Raw genomic sequence first — 13,547 nt, forward strand, 5'->3', positions numbered from 1 at the left:
CTCTATATATATATTTTTTTTGAGGTATAGTGGATGTATAATATTATGTTTCAGGTGTACAGCATGGTGAGTCATAATGTTTAAAGGTTACGTTTCATTTATAGTTATTATCAAATGTTGGCCGTATTCCCTGTGTTGAGAGTACATCCCTGTAACTAATTTTGTACATAATGGTTTGTATGTCTTAATTCCCTACCTTTGTAATGCCCCTCCCCTCCCCTCTCCCCACTGGTAACCACTGTTTTGTTCTCTGTATCTGTGAGTCTGTTTCTGTTTTATATTCGCTAGTTCGTTTTATTTTTTAAATTCCACCTGTAAGTGATGCCCAGTATTTGTCTCTCCCTGTCAAGGCAGCTGTATCTTACAGCATAATCTAATCATGGCGGTGTTCTCCCATCATATCCGCCACCCCCTGTTTATACAGGTGTATATGCAAGGGGATGGGAATTTGGGGGCACTGTCTTAGACTTCTGCCTCATGCAGGCTGGGTGGGGGTGGGAGAGGAGGTGGAGATGAGCATGACTCAGTGCTGCCTGAGAAACTCCTCAGTAGAGTAAAATAGGTTGTATTTCATTCTGTGGCTTGAATACAGTTTTAGCTGTCTCACAGAGAAAGAGAAGAAATGACTAGTATTTATTGAACATCTATTTGTCAGCTACTACAAGAGCACTTTCGTTTATTATTCCTTTGGTTCTTAACATCTTAGGGCAGGGATTATTATCTTCGTTTTACACAGAGGAAAACTGAGGCTCGGGGTTGAAGGTCAGGTACCTAGAGTCACTCCACTTATTTTTATTAATATTTATTTATTTGGCCACACCAGGTCTTAGTTGCAACATACAGGATCTTTATTTGTGGCCCGCGAACTCTTAGTTGCAGGCGTGTGGCATCTAGTTCCCTGACCATCCACTAATTTTTGATGTAGTTAAAATTGAATCTAACCCTATCTAATACTGAATTCCATGCTTTCTAATAGTATCTAATAACATCACTGCCCTTGAAAGAATTTGTGTCACTGGACTGGAATGAGGGTGTTTGACAGAAGTCATCTCAGTAGAGACAGGGCAAGTCACGTCTCTGCTGCCTCTTAAGGGGCCCTTGCTGCAGGGAACGTGGAAGGGAAGCCCTAGCCCGGCTCCCCTTTTCCGACAGGGAAGCCGAGCCGCTGTCTGCTTGACCTGAGCGTCACCGGGAAATAGCCATGCCTCTGTTCCCTGTTCTCTTATCTGAATGTGGAACAGAAGAACAAAGCAGGATTTTGAGCGAGCTCGGTATAGCCTTTTCTGTGGGGAGGAGGTATTTTGTGCTTGAAGAATTCTAATGACCAAGAGTTGAGCTCATGATCAGTGGCCAGGAGTGTTTGTAGATGAATACCCTATTCCTCTCTCTTCCAAAAGCAGGCTCCCACCACTCTTGGTTTGTCTCTCATAAGCTCCTGAACCCCGGGGTGGGGGTGGGGGCGGGGCCCCTCGACCGAGATTCCTTTTGGCACCCTTCGGGCTGACATTGGAGCGTGGCATTCATAAAGAATTGTGGGATAAAAGAGGAACTCTAAGCTGCCCGATGTGTTTCGTCTGTAATGCCCCATGGAAGCAACCCAGTATCATGGGACTCAAGTCCTGAGTTCCCTTTCCAGCTCTTTCCCTGTTCGCCACGGGAGTATTAAGCTCCCTAGGACATAGTTTCTTTATTGTTAAAATGAGGGAGGTGAACTTGACCTCTGGTCCATTCCAGCGCCACTGTTGTCTGAAAGATGTTACTGCTGTCGCTTCCCCGGTAGTTTGAATAAGCTCAGAAGGTTAGTTATTAGGCTGGACTTCAGGTTGTGGAGACATGTGGTACAGTTTGGGCAAATATGAAGAGTACATTTAGTTCTCTTTTCTTGGACACATGAAGTAATAGATTCATTGGAATATGAGCTCTTTCTCCACCCACTTCCATCAATTCAGAGTGGGGTTTTTTTTTGTTGTTTTTTTTTTTTTTAAATCCTTCGAGTTCTCCACTGTGTTTATCAGCTTGAAAGAAAAATCTGAAGTCAGGCAGTAACCAGAAGGGCAGGCACAGAACTCAGCTGGTTACAAGGGAGAAAAATTCCACCACGAAATTTCAAATGAACTGACCTGGGCTGTTTCCCAAGGAATTTTCTTGAACTTTGGTTTGTTGTGGTGGTGATTGTTTTAAGTAAGCTGTTTTGCTTGACTTGAAACATTAAAAATAGTCTGTAAAATTAAATTCAAAAAAGTTTCTGAATACTGATCTGAGCAAGCAGAGGGGACTTCATTCTTGCTTCTGGATATTTCTTTTTCACCTCAGGTACCAAAGGCTCAGTGGTGGACCTCACCAATAGATAGCAGATGGATTCTTTGTTTCCTTAACTCCCAGACAGTTTAGATTTAGGTAAACTGATGCCTTCTGAACTGCTGTCAGGTAAAGTATTTCAGAAGGTAACTTTTGTAGTAGGAACATTCATCCCGACCTGATGATGAGTTCAGGAGCTGCTGCCACTTAATTAGTATCAACCACAGGCGAATGTCTCATCTCTCTCTTCTCAGTTTCCTTAACCATGTTGTGGGAAAATTAAAGGTCATTTGTGAAGTAGAACATGATTTTTTTCTTTAAAGCTCTCTGGCTGTTTATAACATTCAGTCAGAATCAAGAGGCATTGCTGTCCTTCATCGTACAAAGTGCTGGGAGATGGTTGTTTTTATTAAGTATTATACATTTTTGGTAAAGAGAAGAGACAGAGGCGAGGCTCTAACATGTTTTTATTTAGCATTTCTAAGCATTGGCCAGTATTTCAGTCTGAAAGGACGGACACTGTTTGTACTGTCTGCTTCCATTGCCTGCTGGGATCGGGAAAGCCCTGGGTCTGTGTGGAATTTTCCATGACTGTCAGCTCCGCGTCGTTCGTGCTCTCTGTGGCCACAGCTCTCCAGTGTGTCTGCCTTTGTGCCCTCCTCTCTCTTTTTCTCAGAGAGATGGTAAACCTCAGCTACAAGGCCGCATGTTTTGTTTGTGTCAAATACTGGAGTTCTAGGGACAGATGAGAGAATCTCCTCTGAATTAACTTTTTGTTTATAAAGTGAGTCAGCTTGAGGTAGCTCTCTTGGCCCAGTGTCCTCAGGTGTCACATTTCCTGTCACAGAACCGCTTTCTGTTGGGGTGGGGTTGGGAGGGCTGGTACCTTCTTTCTTTCTGTAGGTAAAGCTGCTAGAGCTGGTGTGTGTAGACTCTTCAGCAGTCTGATGGTCAGGGATCAGCATCAGCTTATTGATCCTTTGATTGGGAGAGTTCTAAAAATTACAGCAAATGGAAGAAAAGAGATCTAACCAGACTGTGGCCTGGTTGCGTTTGGCTACTTCCTCTCTTCTAGGGGAATTTAAAGTCCTAAAATAGCAGAAAGAGACTACTGTAGCAGGTTATCTACTTTCCTTAGAAAGCAATTCCTAGGATCCCATGCAGACAGGACAATGATGTCAGATTAGGATGCTGAAATCCATCCTCTAGGATCTGTAGCAGATGGAGTCTGGGCTTGGGTACCAGACACCCTCCCCGTAAATGAGAGCAATTTATTTCTAATTTAAATAAAAACTCATGTATTTTGAAAAGGAATTAAAGGCACTGTGTGTTCTGCTTCATTCTGGGCTCCCCTGTAGCAGTACCTTCCTGGAAAGGCCTTCCTGCGCACCCCATCACAGGAGTACTGCCTCCATCATTCTCTACTCCTTCGCCTCACCATATTTCCTTCCTGATGCTGTATTCTGTAAGCTTTGCGAGGGCGGTGCCATTTCATTTTCTTCTTGTGTGTGCTGAGGCCACCTTAAATATTTATTTAATGAAGTAAACCATGGAATGGTTTGAATGGCCAGACGTTAGCCTGCTCTCTTTCTGTTGAGTCGTATGAGTTCTTTATATATTTTCAATATTAGCCCCTTATCAGATGTATGATTTACTCTTTGTTCTTTGCTTTGGTCTGAGTTCAGTAATTTTCACATTTCACTGGGTATGTGGGTACCTGTATCAGATAGAAGAGCACTTATTCAGAACTTTGTGAATGGTAGAAGAAAACTTTAAAGTCGGTTTGGGGCTATGTGTTGTTTTTCACTTCTAACCCTGAAGTAAGGACGTAACACCATCATACGTCCTCCGTAATCGAGTCTGATACAGGGGAATACCTTATTACTTCAGATTTGAAGTAAGCAAGGGCAGTTAGAAGCCCATTTGGTTCAGCTCCACTGGGGCCCCACAGATATGTAACACATTTTAGTGGTGATGATAATGAGAAAAGGGGTGCTCAAGTGGCACATTGGAATTGGGAGATGGTGGGCTGAGGTTTAACCCTGGCTGTACCAGTAAAAATGGGTGTGTTGTACTTCCCTGACAGTCCAGTGGTTAAGAATTGCCTGCCAATGCAGGGGACACAGGTTCGATCCCTGGTTTGGGCAGATCCCACATGCCACGGGGCCGCTAAGCCCGTGAGCTGCAACCACTGAAGCCCTTGTGCCTACGAGCACAAGTCGAGAAGCCACTGCGATGAGAGGCCTGTGCGCCACAACTGGAGAGCAATCTCCACTCACAGCAGCGAAGATCCAGGGCAGTCAGTAAATAAATAGATAAAAGATTTTTAAAGTATGGGTGTGTCATATTGGTTGTGGGTCTTAGCATTTGGAGAATGGATAAAGTAAACTGATTTTTCCTGAACCCAGAAGTTATGATTTTGACAAACTGAGATTAGGCAAAAACACTCTTGAATGACAGTGTCATATGAATTCAGGAGATCTTGAATACTTGGAAAGGGAATTAAGAATATGAGTGAAAAGATCAGAGGCATGCTATGATGAAGCTTCATTGGTGTGTCAATAATGTATCAAAATGAAGACAGGATTTGGTCTGTGAAGCCTTTTTTTTTTTTTAATAAGGTATTCTCCCATTAAACATGATGTGTTTTATGAACTTTAAATGTATTGAAAATATGGTCTGAACAGAATAGATTTAAATTCTACCAAAGCACTCTCCTCGTCCTAACTTATAATGGTCCTATTCCAGCATGACTTCACCACTTTTTGTTGTGCTTCCTTCCCCGTTATTTTTTAGTTGGCTGATTGCAATTCTGGCCCAACTCAACCCTCTCTTTGGACCACAGTTGAAAAATGAAACCATCTGGTACCTCAAGTATCATTGGCCTTGAGGAAGAAGACCTGCTCACTGGTACTCAGTCATTGAGGTGACTATGCCCTTGACCTTTTCCCATCAGTGTTGTCAGTCGGTCAGCTAGAGTCTGCCTGGACTTTTCCTTCTTTTAACACTTGGCAAGGGCAGGCTGCTCAGAAAGCAAACACAACTGAATAGCAGAAATAGAACTTAGGCCATTCACTCTACCAAAGGATTTATCCACAAGATTTTTAAAAATTGTATTCTTACCCAGAATATTTTTGAATTACTTTTGCATGTGGTCTTTCGGGCACAGATCAAGAACATGACTATTTATACTTGGTATTTCGAGATTCAGCAACTTGAAGTGGCAGACAGATTTTAGATGAAGGGTATCTGTGAATGCTTTGGCAGAGAGAGACAGATAAGTTTTGAAAATTGGTCTTAAAATTGCAGGTTTCCTGAGCATCAGAGAAGTGAGGAGTGGTGTAGTGGAAAGATTTATTCACTGGCCAAGAGTCAGAAAACTTCTCATGTCATTTGTTCCTCTATCTCCATTTTGTTAAATGGAGGTTAGTGCTAAATGCTTCCCTAGATTCAGGTTCAGCTTTTTTGGCAAGCATACTTAAATGGTTCTGTGAACTTCATATTGCCTTATATCAGGAGGCACACAGTGCTTGGCTCTCTGGTCTTTGCCAAGGTGCTGGATTCTGATCCCTCCAGGTGAAGAGGTCTCTGTCAACCTTTATCCAGTGATTTTTATCCATTGATGATCTTAGCCTGCATTGCAGTAGAAATTGCAAAATGGAAATTTTTTACTTCTTTTATTACTTACATATTTGATTAGGTGAAAGATTTCTGTGGAAACAAACTTTTCTTCATCGACTAGGGTTATTTAGTAACCTTGACATATAGATCAGATAAGAAAAGCAGGATATATATTTAATTTTTCCTTTTAATTTTCAGAGTAAGATATTGGTGCCCAAGTTACTTCCAGGGAGTCCAATGGGGTTTTCTATTCTTTGCTTTTCAGTTGTAATCAGTACACATTTATCACCCTGTTTAGGTTCAGCTCTGTCTTGGGCCCCACGGGCACCTGTCTGGACCAGCGTCCGTGTCCTCGCGCTGTTAGTCTTTGGTAGTTCTGCTTCTGGCAACATCAAGGTGTCCCAGACCTCTCTTCTGTGTTTCTTCACCTGGAATCAGCTTTCCCTCCAGTTGCTTTCTAAATTTCTGACTGAAAGGATCCCTGGTTCATGAGTCAGTCCTCAAGCTTAGTTGACCCTTTTCTCCCCCTAGTGGAAGTAGTATTTTAAAACCATCTGATTGCTGGGTGCATTCATTTCTGGTAGGGTGGGTTGTTACTTCTAAGTCTTTACCATGGACAAAGCCAGAAAGTACACATTTTTATTAAAAAAAAAAAATCACAAGTTTATGTCGGTATTTCTAATTCACGTGTAACAGTACAGGGTTTTTATTTGACTTCTTTGGTTTTATACTTGAATTTCATTCACATATGCTGAAAATCTTGGTTCCTGAAGACTAGCTTACTGACTTTGATTATCCAGATGTTATAGGATATATAGGATTATCCTGTGTTTTATAGGACATATTAAACTATATATTATAGGGTAATCAAAGTGGTAATTACGTAATATAAAGTATTTTAAAAATAACACCAATATATCTACTAATTATAAGGTTATCAAATGCAGTGTAGAATTTCTTTGCTGCTTTGTTTGAAAAACAAAATACTATTTTCTGAGGTTACTTGAAATAATTAGTTCATCTGGTGGTTATCATTTTGATATACAATTAGATTTAAATGATTTATTTTGTGTTCGGTTTATAGTAATTTTTTCTTTTTTCTTTGCTACTTTTTTGGGAATATGTAGAACATTTCCAGAGTCAAAATTATAAATAAGATACATTCGTAGAAGTCTCTATCCTTGCAGTATTTCATTGTGCAGAGATAGCACATACATATGTATATGTCGGCATGCATGTCCATCCTCCCTTGACATACACAGGTGTTACAGGGGAGATGTCATATTACATTTGCTATTCTGTACCTTGCTGTCTTCACTGAAAAATATATCCCAGAGATTGCTCCTCCTATCCATGTATAGAGATCTTCCTCCATTCTTTGTATAGCCATTAATACCCCTTTGGATTATTTCCAGTCTTTTTGTTATTATTGATGATAAAGCCACAGTGCCATCCTGCATGTATTTCGTATTTTTGTGTTTTTACCAGTAATCTTTGGATTAGAGTCCTTAAAAATAGAATCTCTGAGTTAAAGGTATAAATTCTTCCTCTAGATCTTACTACATTCCCTTCTGTTGGGACTGTACTATTTTTACATTCCCACCAACAGTGTGTGAGAGTGCCCATTTCCTCATAGCTTGAATTTTTGGCATTCTGATAGGTAGGCAACTTTTTTTTTCTTAAAGTTTTGTCTGCCCAAAGGGGTTTTAATTCCCTTTTAATTAGATTTTCTTTTAATCTGATTCGTATGTGAGAGTGTGTGTGTGTGTAACTGCCTTTTTTGTTTTTTCCATCAAGTTGTATTTTCTGTCCTTCCTCTTAGCTATACTGACTATGAGGATATTGATTGGGTTTAAAGCTGAGAACCTCAGGCCTCAGAGTGGGATCTCGTTCTAGTGGAGACAGTCACTTACCTTCCTTTGAGCCTCATTTCCACCTTTTACCATAAGTAAATTGGGCCCTTCTACCCTGAATCATACTGTGTGGGGGGATCTGTTTCATTTGCCCATTCTTTTCATTTTCACATGTTTGTAACCCGGTGGATGAATTCCTAACACTTATACTCTGGTTCACAGCACAGACTAAGACCGCTTGAAACCCTTAGGTTACAGTTTGTTCCTTTGAAAGCAGAATGCCAGGAAACAGAGCTCGCCAGGCAGCCGTGGCCATGAGCGTCAGGTCGTGCTGATCCCACGTCTAAGGGAGTGATTGTGATAGCACCACAGCTCTAGGCATTTGGAAGTATCACATCAGGAGATCTGATCTCTGCCTAACATTGGAGCAAACAAAACCCTTAAGATAGAACCTCACTTTTCTCTGGTAAAATTCAAAGAATGAGCTAAATAAAACCCTTTTAGAACTTTGAAGACATCTGGGATGATAAAAGAGTGCAGAAACCAGATTTAGACTTGTCCTCACCTGGTAAGGAAAAGTATTCAGTTCTGCACGTGACTCTTAAGAGGCCAGATTTGGACAGTAGGAGGTGTAAGCCAGGCATGGTATTCAGCGAGAAAAATGAGGAACAGTTATGGAAGCTATGGAATACTTTTATACAGATGAAATTGCATTGATCTCAGACAGGACACTTACAGCTAGCCAGTCCTTTGTTACTTTAAACACTTTAATTGCCGTAGTTTGCTTTGATATGTTGATAGACTGAGCTATACCACATTATGTTTATTGGCTGGAAATTTTACCCAGTACTTCGAAGAACAATCCTCAGTCCATCTCTGCCCCCTGCCAGTCGAGGCTCTGCCTCTAGAGCCTCGATCCATGAGATACTTATGGGAACTATCACATCAAGTTTGCTATGTTTCCAATGTCCTATTTTCCTACAAAACTGTGGTGTTGGAGAAGACGTTTGAGAGTCCCTTGGACAGCAAGGAGATCAAACCAGTCCACCCTAAAGGAAATCAACCCTGAGTACTCACTGGAAGAACTGATGATGAAGCTGAAGCTCCAATACTTTGGCCACCTGATGCGAAAAGCTGACTCGACTCACTGGAAAAGATCCTGATGCTGAGAAAGACTAAAGGCAGGATGTGAAGAGGGCAACAGAGGATGAGATGGTTGGATGGCATCACCGACTCAATGGACATAAGTTTGAGCAAGCTCTGGGAGATGGTGAGGGACAGGGAAGCCTGACGTGTCCATGGGGTCACAGAGTCAGGCATGACTTATGACTGAACAGCATTTTCCTGCAGCTTTGGGGATGTGATACTTGTGTAGGGTCTACTCAGAGTGGCTTCAGACCACTGTTCTATAAGTTAGTTAGTTAACTACATCATGGTAATATATTTAGATGAGTCTATATAGTTTACCACAGTCCTAAAAGGGCAGGCATTCTATTTTATTACAAAGTCTGGACCAGAGAGGAACAGAGTATTGGTTATTAGGCCTCTGCCCTGAGGGAGCTGCTTTCTTATACATTCCAAAAATATTTGCATGTCACGAGATGGATAGCACTGTGATCCACCATGAGTGGGGATTTCAGAAGAATCTGTGGGCTCTAAAGGGGTTTGCGATCTATTGAGAGGTTGGAATTAAGCCATACTTGTGAGAAGTTTAAATAGTTCAAGGTGCTTTATGGTTAAGCCTGTCATAGTCTTCCCTGTCACTTAGGGTCAGAACCCATTCGATGGCTTCTTTCTCCTTTCTCTCCGTTGAATCCATTTGAGCCTGTTTTACCACTTGTCTGCCTGTCTATTCATTGTTTCTCTTTCTGGGACCCTAATTTCTGAACTGATCCCTGCAACTCTGAATTACTGCAGTGGCTGCCTCTGTACTCGGGGTATCTACTAACCACTACCTTGTTTATCTTCCTGATACAGCACTTCCTGGAACACATCACTGCTTGCCCCAGAAACTCAGTAGTTCTGTATGAGCTACCGTAGGGCTTTTTTGTAGATCATGAGGTCTCTGATTCTAATGGGTACATGCTGTTTGGAATGCTGTATGTTACGTGTTGTAAGCACAACTTGTCAGGGTCACGAAGGTCCCATGCACCACAGAAGATAAGAATGACTGATGTGCAGATTCTGTCTCATTTTCTCACTCAGCGGTTGAGGCCTGCCACATCTGCCCTCAAACCACCTTCGCAGCCTCTCTTTTCACAACTTTCCTCAGTGACCTGCTGGTTCTAGCCACACTGTTTTTGTTTTCTCAAGCTAATTAGCTTTCCTTAGCTTTTCTTGCCTCTTACTATGCCCTTCACTAATTCAGAAGGCAAGTTAGTAAACACACGACTCGGTGAGCATTGTCCTGGTGTCTGGTCCCCACTCACCCGTTCTCTTCGTTCTTTCTGATGTTTTCTCTTTGAATGTCCAGCTTGCAGATCCTTGCACTGTGTTTCCTGGCCACAGTGGCTTCACGGTGATCTCTTCTGTCCTAAGTGTATTTGGCTCTGGAGGTTTTGCCATCCGTTCAGTGCATTGCCTTGAATTGTGGAGCACTCATGCCTTTAGTTTGATTAAATCCCTCTTGTAGTCAATCTCCTACAATAAATATATACATTACACATTATAGTAAAGAAGGAATTATTTTGTGAATTTATCTGAAATGAAAAATTAAGGATAAAAATGATATCTATTCTTTGTTTAAAAAAATATATCCACTCATTCTTCTCTGAGCAAATTTCTTGGTTCTAGCCTTAATATTTTTCTGTTGTTTTCATTCTCAATCTTAGCTGAAAGTAGCCTTGTGATTCCTTTATTTTACAAAATGAGAACATGGACCCTTTGGTCGAGTTCCCCAAAATGGCTATTTCATATCAGAGAGACGATTAGAATATATGCTTCTTTAATTCACTCCAAAATCAGACCACAAGTCTGTGCCACTGGACATAATGCTCACTCACATTGATCTTAAACTGATATCACTGAGCTTGAGGGAAAATCATCCCCTCTCTCTACGTGGTTTTTCAGAAGTGAAGACTCGTTTTCCTCTTTTGTGGTTGTTCATTTGCCCAGAAGGGTCTAAACAATGAGGAAGTTTCACAGTATGCTCTTCATAGAAATTAACACACACGTACAATCTGATTTCACTACTTCAAATATTCTCAAGAAAAATTAATAATCTGCCTGAAACTCAGATCTATGAAGAGGGCTGTTCCGCTGGCTTAAGTAGGAGAAGAGAAAATTATATCAGTTCAGAGGAAAGTTTTTCTGAAGGGCTTCCCTCATGACTCAGCGGTAAATCCACCTGCCCAGTGCAGGAGATGTCGGTTCGATCCCTGGATCAGCAAGATCCCCTGGAGGAGGAAATGGCAACCCACTCCAGTATTCTTGTCTGGGAAGTCACATGGACAAAGGAGCCTGGCTACTGCAGTTCATGGGTTTGCAGAGTTGGACACTACTGGGTGGCCGAGCACGCACCCAAGGTTTTATGAAGCCGAGGAAGAAACTGGTAGCTCTGGCCATTACCCTACCTGGCCTGCTCTGGTGTTTTCCTTAATACATGGTAAAAAAAAAAAAAAAAGCCCTCTAATGACATCTTCAGTTAACTGTCTCCAGTGTCCTGCCCTGGCGGGCCCCCAGCAGTCTAGTGCTTCCCACCATCCAGGAAAACTGGCCCACCCGGTTTGCTCCAGGAGGACTTAGCAGCAGTCTCCTGTCTGCTTCCAGGCACCTTGGCCCCGGGGCCTTGGGAAACCTATCATTTAATCACCCTGCACTGTGGATTCTCTTGGATGTGCCACTGGTTTGGAAAATCTCAAGAGTCCATCTGGTCTACCTATGGGTTTTTCAGCCTTCAATCTTTGTCAGATTTGCCTGCCACAACCCCACCTCATCTGAATTTTAACTAGCCCTTCACTCCACCTGCACCTAAATAAACCTCTTGTTTTAGGTTTATCTAAATAAACAGCTTGTTTTCCCACTAACTGAGTGCTTGTGTGGAAATTACCTCTTAAAGACACTATTTGTTTAATTTTCTTTTCCTTTTTTTTTAATTTCAAAAGTAAGCATATGTGACTTTATAAAACATCAAATCAGCTTTACATGAAGGAGTTCATGAGACCACTGTGTGAAGATACCTATTTTAAATGCTTGCTAGCTCTGCAAAGGTGGTGTTGCAGCTTTAAACTTGTAGAAAAGTTCTCCTTTGTCACCTACACTTGGGGTGGCAAGAATGGTGAGCCATCTCGAGTACCAAGCAGCCTGCTGTTGAGGAGTTCGACATAGGGAAAGCCTGCCCGCCTGTGGGAGCCTGGCTTCCTTGTTGGAGGAAAAGTGCATATACAGGTTCTTGAAGGCCAAGTGAACTTGTCAGACCCCAGTGCGATTGGTTTCAGTCCCCTCCACTCTTCCTGCTTTCCGTAACACTGTCAACCAGGACTTGGGCTCCTCGGTTTAGCGTTGTCCTTGGTAGCTGGACTTCTTGTCACAGTCCTGCCGGAACCTTGCGTTTTAACTAAGCCCACTTTCATTCAGACATTTATGGAGCACCTGTATATAGGGTTGGCCAAAAAGTTTGTTTGGATTTTTCCACACCATCTTACAGAAAAACACGAACAGACCTTTTGGCCAATACAATATTTGAAATGATTAGCCTGGTTGACTTTCTTGGTGTTACCCTTTTGCTCTCCTGAGGATGGTGGAAAGGCCCAGTTACTGGAACGGTTTTGTTTTGCAGGTCACGGAGAGAACTCCTCTAGATGTAAAATCACCTCAGTACCCAGACCACCTCCTTGACGTGCCCACTGTGGCCACCAGCTGCCTTAAACGTTCACCCACATTTGAGTGCCTTTTTCTACAATGCTGTGTTTTTTTCCTGTCACCTTTTTTACACTTTGAATGATGTGCCTCTTTGAGCTAAACTGTGCTGCCTCTGTAAAATCTTTATGTACTCTTCCGAGATGGAAAGTGCTGGTCTTCTGAGAAATACTGTTACTCTCTCCTTGGAACCGATGGATTGGAAGATGGCTCCTGCCTGCTCACAACATGAGAATCAGCGGAGTGTTTAAAAAACTGTTACATGACAATAAGTCTCCAGTGGGGCAGTCAGTAGGAGAACACGTTTTCCAGGGAAAATCTGACCCACAGAATTATACCAAAGTATTTTTGGGTTGAATTTCTTATTTCTGCCATCTGTTGGAATAAATTATTTTTCTGCTTTCTGTGGAAACCTGGTTTTTGTGTTTGTTAAATAAGCTCATTTCTATCTCTAGATAAGGCCTTTCTGAAAAGTGATTTTGTACTTCCAATTTAGCTTGGATGGATCAACCTGGTTGTGTAGTTTGAGATGACTGAGGAATCTGGTAAGTACATTTCTAACCATCCAATAAACATCTCAGTGCTTGCTGTAGCCACTGGAGGAGTCAAAGAAGTGGATATTGGGTCCCTGCAAATTCAAGAGCTGGAAGGCTACTGGGAGGTAAGGTTGGTCTACATAGAACTAGAGATCAAGGCCGCGTTTCACCACTGTCCATAAACACGTAGTCGAGATGCTGAGCAGGTAGAGGGGCAGTACCAGCCACAGGGACAAACCAGAACCAGCAGCTCCTTGTACCATTCCCTGTCGGAAATGGGACGGAACAGTCACGTGGTTAAGGAGGGACGGGGACAGCGTTGTGTATTTTAGCAGTGGGCATCTCAATACTTCAGTAACTTGGGGACTATATTAGATTTAAG

The 13,547-nt window shown here is 42.1% G+C and overlaps 1 protein-coding gene across 1 annotated transcript in view; it reads left to right on the forward strand.

The window, feature by feature from the left end:
* Window positions 1-13,041, forward strand: part of ATP6V0E1 (ATPase H+ transporting V0 subunit e1) — a 29,964-nt gene extending 16,923 nt beyond the window's left edge. Inside the window, exons 3-4 of the mRNA XM_061393232.1 lie at window positions 5,095-5,224; window positions 12,550-13,041. Coding sequence (XP_061249216.1) covers window positions 5,095-5,188 — 94 coding nt within the window. The 3' untranslated portion in view covers window positions 5,189-5,224; window positions 12,550-13,041. The remainder of the gene's footprint in view (window positions 1-5,094; window positions 5,225-12,549) is intronic.
* The last annotated feature ends 506 nt before the right edge of the window (window positions 13,042-13,547 follow it).

This window comes from Bos javanicus, chromosome 20 (assembly GCF_032452875.1).
Source record: "Bos javanicus breed banteng chromosome 20, ARS-OSU_banteng_1.0, whole genome shotgun sequence".
NCBI lineage: Eukaryota > Metazoa > Chordata > Mammalia > Artiodactyla > Bovidae > Bos > Bos javanicus.